Raw genomic sequence first — 19,784 nt, forward strand, 5'->3', positions numbered from 1 at the left:
TTGAATTTTATTCAACAAAACTATTGCAGTGAATAAAAATTGAATGTGTGTTGAATGATGATGGGTAAGAAAGAGAATATGACATTGAGTGTTAAAAGATGAAGTGGAGGGTGTTGAATTTTGAAACCATTGTATATAGTCTTAGAGCAACCACAACGGGGGTGTTGAAACTTGTTTTCAACAGTTGAAACTCTTGCAATGAGGATGCTAATAAATTGGGTTAATCTACATGGTTTTAATATGTGTTGCAAAGTTTAAACAGTTGAGAAAAAAAATTTGTGGGCCGACGCTGCCACATGTCGCATTGTGAGTAGATTGATGAGCTGTACATATTACTTTTGATTTTTATCTTCACCCAATAATTGAAACATATTTTTTATATAATAAAACTTTTTCAAATATAATAAAAATTATATCAAAATTCAAGATTTTTTCTTATCTATAAATAGAGACCACTCTCATTTCATTTGGATATAGAAAAAAATGTCATTTTTCCTTATAATCAACTATTTTAGTTTTTTAACCTTTTTTGTTAATAAAACTTTTATTAATATTGATTTGGTATTATCTAAAAATAAGCTTAGTATAATAATTTAAAATAAATATTATTAAAATTTATTTTATTTTAGTTTTTAAATTAATTATTAATATGTAATTAGTATGTTATAAAAAACAAAAATATGAATTAAAAATTGTGGGGTAGGGTGTTGAATTTTGTAAAACAAAACCATTGTAAAGGTTTAGAGTGAAGTGAGTGTTGAATAAATGATGTAAAGGAAAGAGAAGATGATGTGGAATGTTAAAAGGAAAAAATAAAAATATTGAAAATGGAGAGAAAGTTGAAACTATTGTACATGGTCTTAGTAGCTTTAGTCCACATAAGCAAATGACGAAACTGAGACTCTCTTTGAATGAAAATACAAATAGCTTTGTCAGGGTTTGACCTCTCAAGCCATTAGAGAAAAAAACAGTTTCTCGGTCGCTTTCTTACCAGGAAGTTGGACTTCTCTTAAGCTAAAACAATCTTGTTCAACATTCAGGATTTAATTTGGCAGATTAGAGTGGTGGTGATCTTAAGCTCTAGTTCATTTTACTAGCCACTTTTGTCATCAAGGACTAAACTTTAACTCGTGTACCCGGCTATCCTAGGGATGCACGAACCTAAGCGTTTTCCACTTTTCTGGTCATGATTATAGCTAATTTAAGTGAAGCGGAAGGGTTTCTACCTTGTTATGTAGAATGATAGCTTTCTGCTAAAAAGAGAGACAAACTTTGATTCTTCTGGAGCTAATAAGCAACATATCTCTTAAATAACATGCAACAAATACCTTTGGAGCTAGCTCTAAGGTACCTTTAGAATCATCTAGGGGAACAGCTTCCTACATACAACCAAACACAAACACAAGAAAGGAACCAATTGCTCACATACTTTCTAACACCAAAGCGTATGGCTCTAAGGCAACACTTTTCTTCCCCTATCTCTTCTCGGTCATGTGACAATCCCTGCAACCTAGAACAAGCCGGAATCAGAAACCAAGAACTTAATCTTGTTTCCTGGTTTAACGGGATAACATAAGTCAAATTCAATTTGTCCATGAACATCTTCCCACGAGAAGTAATGAAGAGACGTTCAACAATTTTACCCTCACAAAAAATGGTGCACTGTTGTTATACAAAGCCCTTCGTGAATCAGAATTGCCTACACTGATAGAAAATATCTGCAGTTTGAAGTGGTAACCTAGTTTTCAAGGGGTCAACATCCTAAGTACTGGTTACAAGCATGGTTTATGGTAAATCCATTTTACCCATTCAAAAAAATGTTTATTGCAACAATTGTGTTAACTAGATGAAAAGGAATCTTCTTTAAACGCTGCTCTCTCACCATGCTGCTTCCCATCGCAGCTTTGTAACCATATTATCATAGCTCTTTCTGGTCTTCTTGGTGCAAGACAAGAGCTCAACTTCTCTCATCTTCGTAGAAGCTGATGCAACAGCACATGAGATCAAACCCTCAAGTTGTTGTTCTGCCTCCTCTGCAAAGAAAAAAGGTAGAGGAACAATAAGTATATGCTGAAAGAAATATCCCACAGACATAGAAGAATTCAACTCGTGCTTACAGATCACTGAAGCTCAATGTAGCAGACCCAAACTTTGTAAATTAGTGAAGCATAACGCTAGTAGTTTTAACATCCTAATCAGAACACATGCATGCTTTTGCAAGCAAGTTGGCTAAAACGAAACTATAGAGTGAAATTCTAGAGAAATTTCTCAATTCATGCCATAGAAGCTACTTAAAAAGACTACTCACAGTAATTTCTACAAAAAAAAAGGGAAAATTGGCAAGAAACACTGATTTTGCCTTTAATCCCAACAAACTTGACCACGTTTAGTCTGTGCTGATGTGCAAATGCACATATCCACTTTAGATATTGACTTGCACTTATGAATCTGATAGGGTAGAGTTTTTGTTAGCAACATGTTCACATAATTTATTTCAAACTAATAAACTGAAGTACCTCAAACCAAGCTAACTTCACTGCCATACTATAGCCAAAGTAAAATTTCATGCCGTCACTTATTGTTGTTGCCAAGTATTGAGAATAATAATAATGCATAAGTTTGATAATATGTCAACAAACACCATCATAATATACTATGTGAATTTAGTTACCTGCTAATGAAGACTAAATAGTCTTTTGTAGTAAATTTCAGCTTCAGAAATGTCATCTGATTCTCCAGACGAGAAAGATGATGTACTAGCCTCGCACGGCATTTCTACATGTTCATTAGTCCATGAACTTAGACAAGTCCTAAATGAATGCAAGAAAAAAAAATGTAAATGTAGGGACTCAAAAAACTTGCAAATATTTAATTCTCTTACCAACATAACTCAAACTTGCAAATACATGTCATGTGTGGACAACCCTCGGACAACTGAATGGGGATGAAACACTTAGGGAATTTGTTCACGTTGACTCTTTTTTCTGCAGACAAAACAGGTCTCAGAATACTTATCATACCAACTAAACAAGGATACATATGTGTATTTTTTTAAATTGAACAAATAAGGATTATTCTATTTTCAATTATCTAAGATTATGTTGTTAAGATTTAGTACCCTGATACTTAGGGAGGTTGAAACCTCTAACATTGTATGTAATGAGATGTAATTGGAGTATTGTAAATCAAGGAAAATACCACAACTTTCAGTAATTACCAGTCAATAGTTTCCATATTATGTGAATATTCTTCCAATCTCATAACTAGTGAACAGTCCACAGGAGAGTGTGAGGTGTTTAAGTACTGAAACAATAAAATTTTGAGATCAGAATTGTTAGTAAAACAAATACGACAGAACATTTTACCTTCCAACAAAACTGGTAAAGTTTGAAACATTCCATATCAATCTCTTGATCTCTTTGTGCAATTGCAAAATTACAATTAGGAGCAAGACATCATTTAATTTTGCAACTGTCGTCAACTTAAGAGAGTGCTGCAAATCTCCAAAATGTTGCAATTTCACGAGATGCGAGTGACTCTATGAGAGACAATCCTAGATTGTGTTGGCAATCAAGCGCTGGACACTTCTTTTCCAAAATGGATGGTCCACCTCTTACTGCAACAAAAATCAATCCTGAAAGATGGAATATAAATCAACGTTAGACACAAAACAAAATAAGCCGAACCAAAAAGGCAATGCATAATCTGTTGACTTGATCAAAGCTTAGAAATCAATTTATATTATCATAATCATTACCTCTCACGCAATCTATGCAACATCGATGTCCACAAAGAGTGAGTGCAGCGGTTGTGCAACATCGATGTCAACAAAGAGTGGGTGCAGCGTTTGTGATAGAGTAATCTTCCATGCAAATTGAGTATGATAACTACAAAGTTTTACATGAAACAACCAGTGGCGGATGCAGCTAATAATCATGTGGGTCATTTGACCCATATCAATTTTAAGAATTAATCAAATTTAGGCATAAATTTGTAGTATATCTTGATTAAGTGGTTAAATTTCAGTAATTTGACCCCCTTAGTATCTATTCAATTTCATATATATAAACTTTTGATCCCATTGGCTTATGTTCCTAACTCCGCCACTTGAAACAACAAGATCAAATTTTTACGAAACACCAATATAAAAAGAGATAAACCAGGCTGTAATTGAAAAATCTCTGGTAACATTTGCCTGAAAGAAGACTCAGAATCTCGAAACCAGGCTGTAATTGAGAAATCGAGCACCATGAAATGAAGTTTCTTTCAGTTTCATCGAAGAAGAAGGAGATTGAGGATTCGATTTACCCTTGAGATTGGTTTTGAGTCGGAATCGGAGACGTCAAACGCCGGCATTTCAAGAAAGTGTCAGCTCCGAAAAATTAGCACTCCATATCTATTTATTGTATTTGATTAAATTCTATAATAATGTTGGCGCATTTTTCTTTTTTTCTGTAAAAATAAAATTAATCGGACAATGTTGTAATAGTTGTTGGGCTTTCAAATGTTGTAAAGTATTATTTCCGTAACTATTTTTGCTATGTGTTTTACCATTGTGGGATGTACTAGTGTAATGTATATAGAAAGAAGAAAGTTGACAAAAAAAATATAGAAAGAAGAAATGAAGCATATATGATATCCATGTAAATAGTTGAACCCTTTTTTTTTTTGGTGCAACTGGTATAGTTGAACTTGAAAATGACATTTTGCCACAAAATGAGACAATTTGTTTTTTTTTTTTGGCAATTTGCGGCCTGCATTCAACGTATCATACACAATCTACACAACATAATTTGGATGGGATACTATTTTTAATATAAAATGGAATTTACACAACATAACTATGAACATCATTTTGAAGCTATCCTTATAAAATTTAAATAGTGATACATGGACAATAGTACAATAAAGAAATTTTGAAACTCTATGTCTTTCTCTATTTTTTTCTCTACTTTCTATCTAAGAAACTTTTTGCCACCATTGTTCTCTCTGGTGTCCTGTGGCCAAAATAAGGGAGGGATTCCAATTATTTTTGTCCCTTTCAAAATACAAAAAATAATAGTTTTGTCTGTTCCGCAAACACATTATTTAAATAAAGTAAATGATACTAGCTATGAACAAATTTGTAACACCTTTATTTTCCTCATTTCATAACATATTTCTCAAATAACTTACTTCTTTAACTTACCAATTTATTAATATTCAAAACCGTATCCATAACCAAAAATCCAATAAATAAAAATAGGCTGAAATACTATTTAGATAAATCATAAAAAAAAAAAAAGAAAGAATGTAAAACGCCTCATAAAACCCAACCATCCTTAAAGGGAAGAAAAAAAATGAGTAACAGGAAACAACACTTGACTCAGTAATAAAACTCCAACCATGAGAATTTAGCTTTAACATGGACAAATACGGTGTGTTGTACAACACATGAAACAAGCAATGTGCTATAGTACATAGTTAGTCAATGCACTCCCCAGTTATGTGGATATATATAATTCTCTGCTTTGATAGTACATAAGTTCGTCTCTATGCTCTTGCAATCATTTACTCTGCATCGCTATGTAAACGTGTAACTGTCACACAAGACTCCTACCCAACTTGATACATAAAGACCAAACATCTTCGAAACTACACTATCCTCAATAGAAATTCTACACTGCAGGTACGAGATTTAATAAAATAATCATCACCTTAGCAAACGTAAAAGTGGTGCTTACGAACTATGATTGCTTAAACATACTCTGCATATAAAATCTATACTATATAAAAATTGAGGCTATAAGCCATTGAGAACGTCCACGTAGGATTTAAAACCTCCAGTCGTGTTTTGACACATCAGATCTTTAATTTGTTATTTTTAAATATGTCAATGTTTTCAAAAAACTGTTTATTTCATAATAAAAAATTTAATATCAAATAAGGCAAACTAACAAAAGTAAAAATATTATACATATATTAACTTAATATATATATATATATATATATTAATAATTTCGAAATTTATCACAAATTAACTAAAATAATAATTAATTTTAAAATTCAATAATTCAAACAATTATAACTATAAATTTAACTCATGATTTTCAAACTTTCGGCTATATTCTATTGAAAGTATTCGTAAATAACATACATTATATATAAGCTAAGAATATAAATCAGTGATAATATATTAATATATAAAATAGGATTTTAAACGATCGATCATATTATGAAACATCATTATATTAGTTTACTATTTATAGAAAATTTTAATGTTTCCAAAACTATATTAAAAACAAAATTAATATTCCGTATGTAACTTAAACTAACAAAATAAATATTAACATTTTACAACTTGCTTTAAAATGTTAATTGTTATAGTAAAATGGAGAATCAAAAGTAAAAAGGCTATATAAGTCATTGGCAGCGTTAACATAGGATTTAAAACAAGCAATCATATTATGAGACATCATTATATTAGTTTATTATTTATAAAAAATATTAGTATTTCCAAAATTATATAAAAAGAAATTATTATTCCATATAATAACTTAAACTAGCAAAACTATTTATATTATATAAAAGTTGAGGTTATAAGCCATTGAGGACGTCCACGTAGGATTTAAAACCACCAATCGTATATTGACACATCATTATATAAGTTTTTTTTTAAATGTTAAATTTCAAAAAAAATATTTTCAAAAAACTATTTTCAAAAACGAAATTAATATTCTATATATAACTTAAACTAAAAAAACTAAATATTAACATATGGCAACTTACTTTAATAAATGTTAAATATTATAGTAAAACAGAAAATCAAAAGTAAAATAGTAATATTAACAAAAAAAATACTTCTTCTTAGATATAATAAATCTAAAATACATTTTATACAAAAATAAAATGGAAATTAATGTTAAAATAGTTAATGTAGCAAAAACAGATTATCTTTTTATTTTAAAATGTTAATATCTCCAAAAATAAAATAAAAGGAAATTAATATTTTATATATATAATCTAAACTAATAAAATAAATATTAACATTTAAAATTTTACTTTAAAATGGTATCTATTAAAGTAAAATGGAAAATAAAAAGCAGAATAGTAATGTTAACAAAAAAAATAATTTTCTTATAATATGTTGAGGCTATAAGCAATGGAGGGTGTCCACATAGGATTTAAAACTATCAATTATAATATGCTAAATCATTATTTTAGTTTACTATTTTTAAAATTTCAAATTTTCCAAATATATAATTCTCCAAAATAAAATAGAGATCTGTACAAATAAAACAAAAATCAACTTGATATATATGATTTTTCAAAACTGAAAATATATATATAAAACACTAAACTTAATAAAAATCGAACAGATAATAATTTAAATCACATATAATTTCGAAATATATACAAATAACATAAACTAACGATTTTTAAAAAAAAATTATATATAATTTTTATTTTGGAAATCAATTTTTTTTAGAAAAATAAAATAAAATAAAATAAAAATTTAAACGAAGCTATAAGTAGTTAAAACACATATGATTTAAAACCACATATGACAAATCATCATTTTAATTCACTATTTTCAAAAATCAATATTTCCAAAAACAATTGTTTATATTGGGCTGGTCGATACCATGAGTTAGTTAAACCCCTACGCAAAAATGTTTTATTATATTCAACGTATTCAAGAAAATTAACATTTTGAGTTGTCAGCAATTGTATGAAAATTGCTAAAATACATTGCAGTCGAGATTTTCAGTAATGTAACTAATACATTGTAGTCAAGACTTTAAGTATTGTAAAACTAAATGATGCAAATGGAAAACTAGACTAAAGATTAATATTAGAGGTTTCAACTAAATTTCTAATTAATTAATTTCAATGGCATGTTATCAAGTTATATATATATATATATATATATGCAAATGATCTCTTTGATTAGATTGCTCTTATTATAATTCCAGCACAAAGAAATGAAACAAAGAAATAATGTGGTTTAGATCAAAAATTGAAGCGGCTAAGAGATTTGCTCCTATTTTGACGAAGGAAACAGAAAATACAAGTGAAACATAATGGCTACGTTACACAGAGACAGTACAGAAAATCAAAACATTGATTACTATATTTGAGCTTAACAACGAATAAGCCGAAGAACTGAAGAAAAAGCTGTCAGGAGAAACCTATAAACAGCTAAACTGCAACTCAGTGTGTCAATTAAAGGCAATGGAAGTGAAAACAGATGAGTGGTGCACCTTGACGCTTCTTGAGAAATTATAAGACCGGTTGATCTTGGACTGAATCCATTGCACCTAGGGGCGGATCTATAGCAAATTTCATAACATGGGGTATACTTAATTAAATAAAAAAAGTCGTAACCAAAGGTGTATGGGGGCATTGGAGATTATAAGCCATTTAAGGTCCTTTATTTTCAATGCAACTAATGAGAAAAAAAATTTCTGCATGTGGCACTTGCCCCACGGCCCCCACCTAGATCATGCCTAGGTCTGCCTCTGTTGCACCCGCTGTGAGGTTAGGAAGATGATTGACTTTGATTTCAGTAATAGTTTATGGAAGGCTGATGACCACATCGGATGTGATAAGAGTGTTTTTTGGAATGAGATAAAATAAATTATCAAAAAGTTTCAACAACAAATTGTTTTGAAAAAATTATATAAATTAAGATAAACTTTAAAACACATTAAAACGAATTAACTTTACATATATAATAATTCTTGGAAACTTATCATATAACTTCAAGAATTTAAACTATAAGAATTTAAAACACACTTATTTTAAAAGTTGATACTACATGTTATTAAAAAATTACATATATAATTTAAAAATATCAAGATTTTCATAAACAAATATTTTTTTAAAGAAAATCAAACCATATCAAATAATAAAAAAATATAGGGGAGATTTTGTTTTTAAATTATGTCGAAAGAACGTCAAAGAGATTAATAAAAAAAATTGTGTTCTAAGTATGTGAAAGCATAACAAATCATATATAATTAATATCAAAAAGTATTCGAGACTAATCAAAATAGAAGAAAGTTAACATGAAATTTAATCTAGATTATTTATAAAGTAGTTGTATATATACTATAAATAATTATCTAAATTTATAATAAATTTTACATGGTTTAAAAAAATATTAAAACAATGGCTGGTTTCACTTCTTTTTTTTCCTTTCTACGGAGCTAATTTATTCTTTGACTTACAAAACATTTACTTTATAAGAACCACATGTAAGAATAATCCACTTGTGTGAAACACATATTGTTAAAAAGCATATTATTTAAGAATTTAAACTGATTCTTTTCAATTAAAAGAAATTCACAAATTTATTTATTCATCAAAATTTTGAAATTGTAATCAACACTATCATCTTATATAGATTATAGATAATTTCATTAACAATAAAATAAACCAACATGATGACTTCTCATAAATATATATCACCGATAAAACTATAGGTTCCATATAATACATCCTACTATATAAAAGGGACTATTTTGGAGGCTTCCAAGGTGTGCCACATGGGCAAAAAAATTCTTGGCCAACCAATATGCCATGTCATTCCAAACTGGGTTTCAGCCCAAAAATTGGAAAAAAAAGTCACGTACTGGCCTAGCCTCTTACGTATTATGTTCAAAGTAAATATCATTTCCCCCGTAACCCTAAGCGAAACAAAATCAGCCTCCCCTGTATCGATGCTCGATGCTGACATTGATTCCCTTCCTCTTCCCCATCGCCTCCCGCATAACGCCTCCATTCAAGATGGAACTTCAATCATCAGGTTGCACGGATACGCCAACTTAGTGCCGTCTCACGTATCGGGTTCGGCGCGGGGATGGGTACGGCACGGGTACGGACGGAGAGGACTCAAATGGGGACGGTTTGGTTAGTCGACCGAGACATCTCGGAAACGTTTCTAAGCCATGTTCATGATTTTTTTTTCTTGAAATATGATTAAGAAATGTTTATATTTATCTTTTACATGTTAAAAGAAATTAAAATGAGATGATGGAACCATAGAAATCAAGTAAGAAAAGTTGATAAAAAAAAATAATCAAGTAAGAAAAATTCTGGCGGCCATAGATTAAGACCACCATTATCCCAGGTCCTTAAGTGGAGTTTTTAAGAAAAGCAATGATTTAATTAAATCAAAATAAAAGAAAATCAATGTAACCGATCCTTAATACATAGTTTTGGTAATCGATCATAATGAAGTTTCTTAATACACGTGTCAGCGAACTGTGATTTAGGATTTTTATTTTTTTTTCTTTTCTTTCTTTCCTCTTCTCTCGTGTTTGGATTCGAAGAAGAAAAACACAGAGACGCCCGCTTGATCGCCGGCATTCTGTTTCTCTCCGGCCGCCGAGTCTTTCACCTTTCGTTGTAAACCGTAAGCTTTCTTCTTCTCCTTGAAAGTTTTATCTCTAGAGCATTATTGTCTTAGATACAAACCCTAAGTTCGAAGATTGGTCCTTTATTGAGTTTTCACCTTCTACCAGATGGTTAAGAGTCTCAATATCAAGGCCCTAGTTCAAAGATTGGCCCTTTATTGATGAAGAGTCTGTATATTTAAAGTAGCTTGACTTTGATTGATTATTGTTGTTGTTTAGTTTTTTAAGAACTTGTATGTTCCTGTCTTGATGGCTAAGGAAGTACAGTCTCAGAAACGGCATCGGAGAGAGGAGGCGTGAAGGGCTCGAGGTGGCGCTGGAGTTATGTCAAGGTTCCTTGGATTTTCGATCTTCTTCGAGTCCTTCTCCTCTTCCCCGGGGATCTTATCTTCTCCACCGTCGGAAATGTTGTTATGTTCTCTCTTCATCTTCTCTGTTTCACCCAATTGTGTTTTTTTTTGCAACTTTATAAACTTTTTCTGTTGCTCTTGCTAGTGTGATTGTTGAGGCTATGAAAGTTGACAGCTTGCACAGGCTATGCTCCTCTGTGGAACCTATTCTCCGTAGAGTTGTAAGTTCTGATTTTGTCTCTCTTTTGTTCTTGTCTAAATCAGACACCATCAACTATGCTTGGTTCTTGTTTAAATCACTATGATTGTAGTCTTATTGTCCGAAGGTGTATGATGCTTGTCATGTCTCAATGTTTTACTTTGTTTTTGTCTGAAGGTATGCACTCACTCATCTGAGATTGCTCAAACTGGCTGAAGATCCTGCTACTAGACCTGTTTTTGAAGTTCGTTGTGTCTCTGTAATCGGCTAAAAGCATCTGACACTTTATTTTGTTGCAGATTAACTACAGAATACGTTTGAGGATCGTGAGAATGAGGTATATACTTAACCTTTACATAATGACAAAAACTCTTTTTTCTCAGTTTGGCATTTCTTTTGAGCTAATAATTTTGACTTTGCTTTCAACATATCAGTGCTTGTTCTTGATAGAGCATTCTACCAAGCAAGAAACGAGGTGTTAGAATTCGTGGTATCATAATCTGAAACCCTTGAACCTCTTTATGTTTTGGTTTATTCATATCTCATGTGTGTTCAGTTAAATAATTCGATGGAGGTTTCAATGATTGAAAGTTTGTTTTGCCAGGCTCGATTTAAAAGCTGGAACTTTTGATAAACTTGGTAGCCATGACGACATTGCTACATCTTGGTTCATCTAAAACTTATCTACTGTTTTCAACACTATTAAACTATTTTATCATCTTGGATTATGTTTTGTTGATTGTGATTGTGTACTTTGTTGATTGTGTAATGTGTTTTAAGAAACCTAAATTAAGAAACTCCCAATGTACCACAAAAATTAAAGATTTCTTAACTAAATTTCTTAACTAACTTTTATTATTAAATAAATCATTAAGAAACCCAAATGGGGTTATAGGGTTAATGATGCTCTAAGTTTCAGATCGTGTAGAGAAGATGAAGGGTAAATGTCAATGACCATTTTGACCTTCATTTATACGAACAAAAAAGGTCGAACCCAAAAATTATAGTCTACAACTGTTAACCAAGTGACCTAACGTGTTTTTTGAAATTTTTTCAGAAACAATATTTAACCATCTGAATTTGTTTATACTAATACTATAGATTTTCTATTACTTTTATGTTTAGCTTAGGACAATTGACACACACATATATATATGTTTGATTGTTTATTTTCGTATTGGTCATATAACTATTATTAGTTTATTCTATTGTTTTCTAACTGTTTTAAAAACTGTTTAAATCTTATGTGGGAGGTTTCAATTATTTGATGTATAGGTATTATATATATATATATATATATATATATATATATATATTTATATATGCCGTACCCGTATCTATGAATTTTAAGTTTGACGTTTTCCGTCCCCGTTTCCCTCCCGGTTTTCGGTCCCCGTCCTGGTCCATGGGCTGCTTAGTCGTCTGCCATAAATCCTCTAATCAAGATGACTATTGACCCTCCACATCTCTCCTCCGGCTCGATGATATCTATCTCTTTGTGTTCTCTTCTTCTCAGACTATTTATACATCCTTCCACATCACTCTTTCTTCAGATCGGAAAAATCCATACCTTCATCATGGCCAAACAAACCGCAATCCTCACCGGCGAAGCTTCTTCCCTTCTCCTCTTCCGACATGTTTCACCAGGGCCAGGAGATTCCACCATGCAGTTTAGGCTTCTTCATCACTGGGAAGCTCGCAAGAATGTGAAAAGAGGACCTGGCATTCTTCTTGGGATTGAGATGTTTATGATCGACGAAGAGGTATATTAGCGTTGCTTTGAAAAAAAATACTTACTTTATTTGTTTTAGTGGAGAAGAGTAAGAATTAGATGATTTCTTATCAAGTTCAAACTTATACAACATCCCGGACTTATTAACCATCTGTTTGTTTTATAAATTTAAACCCGTATAGCTTATTAATACATTGTTTTTAACCGTTTGACTGTGTGTTGTAGATGTTGTTGGCCACCTTAAGCTGGTTGATGGCCAGCCTCTCTATGAACGTCCGGTTTTGACTTACTTTAGTTTAAAAAAAAAGAAACAGATGACGCGCTTCCACCGTCTTCACATTCTAAAAGAAACAAAACTTCTCAGAAACAAGAAACTCCCAATTTTAATTTACTGGTACTTTAATTAAACATCTAATCCGCGCGAAGCGCCGACACCGGCTCTAGTAAAATTAAAATGATCTCAAACAAAAATGGTTGAAAACGATATGTGATAACAATATTTATAAAAAGATGAAAAAATAAAGGATCGTAAGTATTACGTCCCATAAATTAGTTGAATTTCAAATAAATTTATATGTATAACCAACAGTAAAATTATATTATGAATAACAATCTACAAAACAGTAAAAAGAATGGAAGATGTGTCTTTAAAAATAAATTAAACTACATGATACTTTCTTATAATATATAATTCGTTCACCACCGATAAGTTCCATATAGTACATAAATTAAAATTATCTCATACGAGTTTGGTTGAAAAAAGCTATTTAGAGAACAATGTTTATAACATAAATAAACAAAATAATGAATCTAAAGGCTCATGTCTAATAAATTAGTTTAATTTCAAATAAACTTAAATTAAATACCAACAATAAATGATAATATGAACGACAACTTACAAAACAATAGGAAGAATGGTCAATATTCATTTATAAATGATAGTATACTATATGGAATCAACAAACCAAAAAAATTAAAAACTAATAAAAGTTATAAGAAGATTACAATGAATATGGTATTTAAACTATGTCCAAAATTTATTGGCAAGCAGACGAAAACAATTTTTTAAGTTATGTAATAACTTTCAAAAAGTCTTACAAATCTTTATGTAAAACTGCAACACAAACAAACATTATTTGTTTAGTATATATTAACTTTTATCTTTTTTAAAAAAATATTAAAATTTTATATATTACAGAAATTATACAATCATACAAGACTAACTACTCTATAATATAATTAATTATACCGAGTATAAGATAAATATTATGCTCTAATTTGATTATATTATTTTCTCAATAATAAAATTTATATAAGAAAAATTTGATTAATTTATATAAAATTTAAAATATTATGAGTGATTTCATAATATTTATTGCCAATTTTATCATCCAAGAAAAGTAGTTGACAATAATAAACAATTCAGTAAAATATTAATTGTAGTTTAACTTTATATCTAAATATTATACCTTCACATACATATTTAAAATATTAATTTAAGTTTTCAAGTATGTTTGTACACCCAGTAAAAATGTAACAGTTATACATTATATGTAAAACTTTGTTCATTACAAATAAAATTTAAATATTAATTTAAGTTTTCAAGTATGTTTGTACACCCAGTAAATATGTAACAGTTATACATTATATGTAAAACTTTGTTCATTCCAAATAAAATTTAAATATTATGCAGATAGATTAATCATTTTTGCAATAAATACAAACACATATAAAATGTATCATGTATGGTAAAAATATTTAAAATATCGAGAAAATTACATAATATTTGAAAATTTATTACATTATGAAATTTATTTATAGTAAAACATAATTAATAAATTATTTCAGAGTATTAGTGGTAGATTAAGTCAATCCCAAAATAAGAAAATATAGTTGGAGATCGTTGATGCCGCTTAAGGGTATATATACTAGATCTCTACCCGCTCAAATGTGCGGGTGTTTGTTTTCAGATTTAATCATATATTTAAATGTTAAATAATTATTTCAGATACAATAATTTTATAATTTTATAGTTTACATGTTGTAGTTAATCAATTGTTTAAAACTGTCATATGTATTTGTTGCTTCTTATTATATATTTATCTTATTGTATTTTAATTTAGTTATTAAAAAAATTAATATATGAATGAAATAACATATTGAAAAATTATTTTTTATTTAGTTTATGCTAAATTTTGACCCGCCTTTCAAAGCTATATTTTCTTTTAGCAATATTTTTTTACTTTTATTCATTTTAGATAATATATTATTGTATATAGAAAATCTTTATTTTATACATGTATTATATAGTTTGCTAATGTTAAGTCGTTATGTCATCGTATTACATTTTTAACATGAATATTTTTTATTTATGAAAAGTAAAATTTATGAATTTAATATAAATTTATCATTTTTAGTTCAATATAATAATTTTATTTTAACATGATTGATTATGATTATAAAACATATAAAATAGGATAGAGTTTTATTCATTTTATAAATGATAATTGAATATATTAATGCATAATAATAGTTCATTGCTAATTACAAAATTAGTGAAAATATTTACATAAACTTTTTGAAAATTAAATTATCGTTAATGTACTTATCAACATTTGTTAGAATACTTTTTAAGTATATATATATATATATATATATATATATATATATATATATTAAAAATGAAAATATATCATGATTAAAGTAATTACAAATATTTATATCATTAGCTTTAATGAAATGTATGCTAATTTTTATATATGTATTATATAGTTTGCTAATGTTAACCATCTTACCAACGTATTATGTATTTGAACATAAATATTTGTAGTTATGAAAATAAGTTATATAGAAATTTATTAATTTAATATAATTTTACCATATTTAGCTCAATATAATATATTTTTAATACAATTGATTATGGTTATACAATAGATAAAAAAAAGGATAGAATTTTTATTTTTTTTATTTTATTAACGATAATTGAATATATTAATGTATAATAATATTTCAAAACTAATTACGAAATTAGTAAAATATTTATATATAATTTTGAAAACTAAGATCTTGTTAAAATCTTTTCAAACATGTTTGTTAGATTTTTTTAAAATATATATTTTATATTTAAAATAAAAGATATTAAAAGATATTATGATTAAAGTAGTTCAAAGATTCTATCTGCTATTACTTTTAATAAAATTAATAAATGATAGTTCAAATTAAAAAAATCACAGATGAAAAACATCATCTATTCTAATAAAATAAGTACTGGTAACTGAACCAAAATTAGAGAAGTTCTGATACTAGAGCAGTTTGCGGTGATGAGAACTCAACCGGTCATCTTTGTATTTTAACGTGATATAGAAGAAACAAAAAGCGACGTCGACAAATGGACACAAAATAAAACAAGAAACATTATTTTGCTGTCTTGCATGATCAACCTGTATTACATGCAAGTATGCAACCTATATACCCTAGGTCAGTCTCAAGTTCGGTCAACAATGTACTTATGCATACAGTTCTCCGCACTTTTAAAAGCACTACAAACAATTAATAATAATTTATAAATTATAAACGTTTAATTAATCTGATTTAAAGTAATAAAATTGTTATGATGGTTATTAAATACAAACAATTAATGAGCTTTCTAAATACCATATTGAAATAAATTATGAATTTGAAGGAAAATAAAACCAGTTTTTTCAATCTTAAATCAGAACATTTTCATATGAGCAAAACAGACTTAGATGATAACGAAGATAAAGAAATATTAAAAAGCAGAACATGATTAAAAGGATAAATCTGAGATGTATGGTCGATGATATCTGCGTAACGTGTGAAAAATGACAAAAAAAAGGAACAGCACTACTCAAGTACTCATAATCCCATATCACTCACACCTCTTAACCTAAGAGTAACACATCCCTCAAGAGTCGGTTCTCTCTATATATATGTCTCTCTCTCTATGTTCGTAGAAGTTCCTCATAGTTTTTCCTGCTTTTATAAGAATAACACAATCCTCTAGAGGCAGGTCTCTCTCTACGTATATGTCTCTCTCTCTCTATATGTTAGTAGATGTTCCTCATAGTTTTCCTGTTTTTAAGTATGTAAGAGCACTTTCATCGGAAAAATTCTTAGTTGAGTATCCCACAATAACGAAGAAAAATAGTTATACTAAACGATGAGGTTTTTAAATGTTGAGATTTTAATAAAATACTTCAAAGTTTAGAAATTTAATTCATTTAAATATAATAATTTTTTTTAGTTTTCGTGAGATACACAACATAAGAATTACGAATTTTGTAGTGGACGTGCTCTAAGATTAAAGAAGTATGCATGTACAATCATGTCAAAGACTAATAAAGACATATAGACATTGTCCTGTAAAATTATTACCAACGATGGAACCTGAGAAACAATGTTTTGAACAGGAACAATGTTTGTTAGTGTGTTTTTGAAAGAAGAAATTAATTTTATTCAGGTTTTCGTTACAAGATGGGCACAATGTCTGAAAGAGTGGGAGCGATGGGTGGTAACATGGGCAGCCCATTTGACGATGGTGTTTTCGATGGCGTGAGAAGAATAATTGTCGGAAGAGACTGGGACTGTGTTTCTTATATCAAGATTGAGTACGAAAATAGTGCCGGAAATTTTGAAACCCGTGAACATGGAACGAATCGCGGGGGAATTCAAGAGGTAATAGATCCTTTCTTTGTTATTCTTCAATATGCTCTTGTCATACCTTTATTGCCTTCTGCATTTGTTGTTTCTAATGGAAAATGAAATCCAGTTCACAGTGGATTATCCGAGTGAATATATCACATCCGTTGGTGGAAGCTTCTCACGTGTTTTTAGATATGGAACAGAGCTTATCCAGTCGTTAATCTTCAGAACCTCCCGTGGAAGGACCTCTCCGATACTCGGTCATTCGTTTTTGGGGTTTCAACTTGGGACAAGATTCACGCTCGAGGGTAAAAATGGTGGAAAGCTTCTAGGTTTTCACGGACGTTCTGGTCAAGCTCTTGATGCCATTGGACCTTACTTCTTCGCTGCGAATCCTCCTCTTAGGCACTTCAACCCTGAAGGTGGGAACGGGGGGAGCGCTTGGGACGATGGCGCTTTCGACGGTGTAAGAAGAATACTCGTTGGACGAGGTGGTAGATTTGTAAGTTTTCTCAGGTTTGAGTATGCGAGAGGTCAAAGAACGGTGCCACATGATCATGGGAGGAGGCAAGAGGTTCCACAGGAGGTATTAATTGTTGATATAAAATATGTGTAACTGTATATGTTTGTGTTTATTGAGATTTATTTTACTTATTATAAAAATATTTTGGTTGAAGTTTGTGGTGGATCATCCTAATGAACATATTACAGTAGTGGAGGGAACCATCGATGGCTTCCTTACATCGCTTAGGTTTCAAACATCAATAGGAAGAACCTCCCCTGCTTTTGGCAATGTGGTTGGCAGGAGATTTGTGTTCCAGGAAAATAATTTCAAGCTTGTCGGGTTTTCTGGTCGGTCTGGTGATGTCATTGATGCCCTTGGTGCAAACTTTGGCCCTCTTCCAGCTCCAACTCCGATTCCAGCTCCAGTTCCAGCTCCGGCTCCACGTCCATCTCCGGCTCCGGCTCCGGCTCCACGTCCATCTCCGGCTCCAGGTCCAGCTGGACGCTGGCCTCCAGCTCCGGCTCCTGCTCCAGCTCCGGGTCCAGCTCCAGCTCCAGGTCCGGCTCCTGCTCCTGGTCCAGCTCCGGGTCAGGGTCCTGCTCCGGGTCGGGCTCCAGGTCCAGCTCCGGGTCGGGCTCCCGGTCCGGCTCCGGGTCCGGCTGGACGATGAGGTCAACGTCCAGCTCTAGCTCCAACTCCAGGTCCGCCACATGCTACAAACTTCATCGTGGGAGGGATCTGGTGTGTGACTTGTCAGACTTAAGTGTTAAGAGTTAGGTGTTGCTTGTGTGTTCTACAAAATGTCTACATTTTCCATGTGTTTGGTATGTCTGAAATAACTCGAATCTATAAGTATATAAATGGGGTTTAAAATAATATATGTGTGTAAATCAAGAATTAGATTTGTAAGAATACAGTCCTTTATATGCCACTATTCAAAAATACAAATAAAGTACAACTGTTTTAAAAATTTAATTTTTTTTTTTTTACAACAAAAGGCTAAGAAACTAGAAGGATCCCTGATCTGAGAGCCACCTCGGAGGAACGAAATCAACATAAACCATAGCAGATGGCGAAGTCCTAGCATCTCATGCCAGCCTGTCCGCCAGTGTATTTTGCGCCCTTGGAATATGTTGGATTGAAAAGTTGAGAAAGAATTCTTTACATCGCAGAAACTCCTCAATATGTGTAGTGAATGCTGACCATTCTGTCGGTGTAGACACCATCTTCACCAATTGAAAGCAGTTAAAAATTTAACTTTTAAAAATTTAAAAAACTAATCTGCCCAAAATTAAGAAAAACCAAAAAACAACACTTCGAAGGTTGTCATCTTCTTCCTTCTTCCTCATGAGTGAAAAAAATGGATTGGAAAAGAAAATCGCTGATTCAATCTCAATCCTAAAAACTTCACAAGTTAATTTTCTGATCCATCTCGAATTCTGCGGAGAAAGAGGAGCGAAGCAAGCCCAAGCGGTGGTAGTGGAGGTGCAAGAGAATATTTGGGTGTTGTATGGGTTTATTGGGAAGAAGTGGAAAATCCGTGGGCGAGAAGCGTGTTTCCCTTAGCGGTTGTAGGTAAGATTGAGATGGACCCAGGGGCATTGACCGGTGGAGCTTTCATGTTGGAGGCTGAGAGTGTCGTGGGAGAAACGTGAGGAAGGGCTGTTGATGTATGGAGGGAAGGCTCCGACCAAACGGTCGTTATGAGAACATCTTTTTCAATGCCTAGACTCTGCTTTAGACCCCTTGGTGTTTGTGAGTTTTAAAAGTTGTGGTTTGTTGTATCATGGGAGGACCTGGTCTGTGAGTTGTGAAACTTGAGAATTAAGAGCTAACTAGAGCTTGGATGTTTGTGTGTGTGTGTTTTTATAAGTAAATATTATTTTGTATAACATAGTAATATATAATTTTAACATTTATCCTATTAACTAAGTAT

General features: G+C 31.0%; 1 protein-coding gene and 1 long non-coding RNA gene across 7 annotated transcripts; both read left to right on the forward strand.

The window, feature by feature from the left end:
- Positions 1-9,232: 9,232 nt before the first annotated feature.
- Positions 9,233-11,742, forward strand: LOC111199668. 3 transcript variants are annotated; one of them, XR_007315608.1, is made up of 4 exons: positions 9,233-10,399; positions 10,668-10,807; positions 10,896-10,971; positions 11,127-11,742. It is a non-coding gene; the product is annotated as an uncharacterized LOC111199668 (long non-coding RNA). The 3 variants fall into 3 exon arrangements; XR_007315607.1 differs by having other exon boundaries at positions 10,896-11,742; XR_007315606.1 differs by having other exon boundaries at positions 10,668-11,742.
- Positions 11,743-16,590: 4,848 nt separating this feature from the next.
- LOC106360478 (myrosinase-binding protein 2) lies at positions 16,591-18,724 on the forward strand. Of its 4 annotated transcripts, none has more exons than XM_022689737.2 (4): positions 16,591-16,711; positions 17,162-17,376; positions 17,471-17,929; positions 18,021-18,724. In XM_022689737.2, exons 2-4 carry the CDS (start codon positions 17,176-17,178, stop codon positions 18,516-18,518), a joined length of 1,158 nt encoding a protein of 385 aa, XP_022545458.1. In that variant the 5' UTR covers positions 16,591-16,711; positions 17,162-17,175; the 3' UTR covers positions 18,519-18,724. The 4 variants fall into 4 exon arrangements, with proteins under 4 accessions (XP_022545458.1, XP_013655534.1, XP_013655535.1 ...); XM_013800080.3 differs by having other exon boundaries at positions 16,601-16,707; XM_013800081.3 differs by having other exon boundaries at positions 16,705-16,723.
- Positions 18,725-19,784: the final 1,060 nt, after the last annotated feature.

The sequence above is a fragment of the Brassica napus genome, chromosome A8 (genome assembly GCF_020379485.1).
Source record: "Brassica napus cultivar Da-Ae chromosome A8, Da-Ae, whole genome shotgun sequence".
Classification (NCBI taxonomy): Eukaryota; Viridiplantae; Streptophyta; class Magnoliopsida; order Brassicales; family Brassicaceae; genus Brassica; species Brassica napus.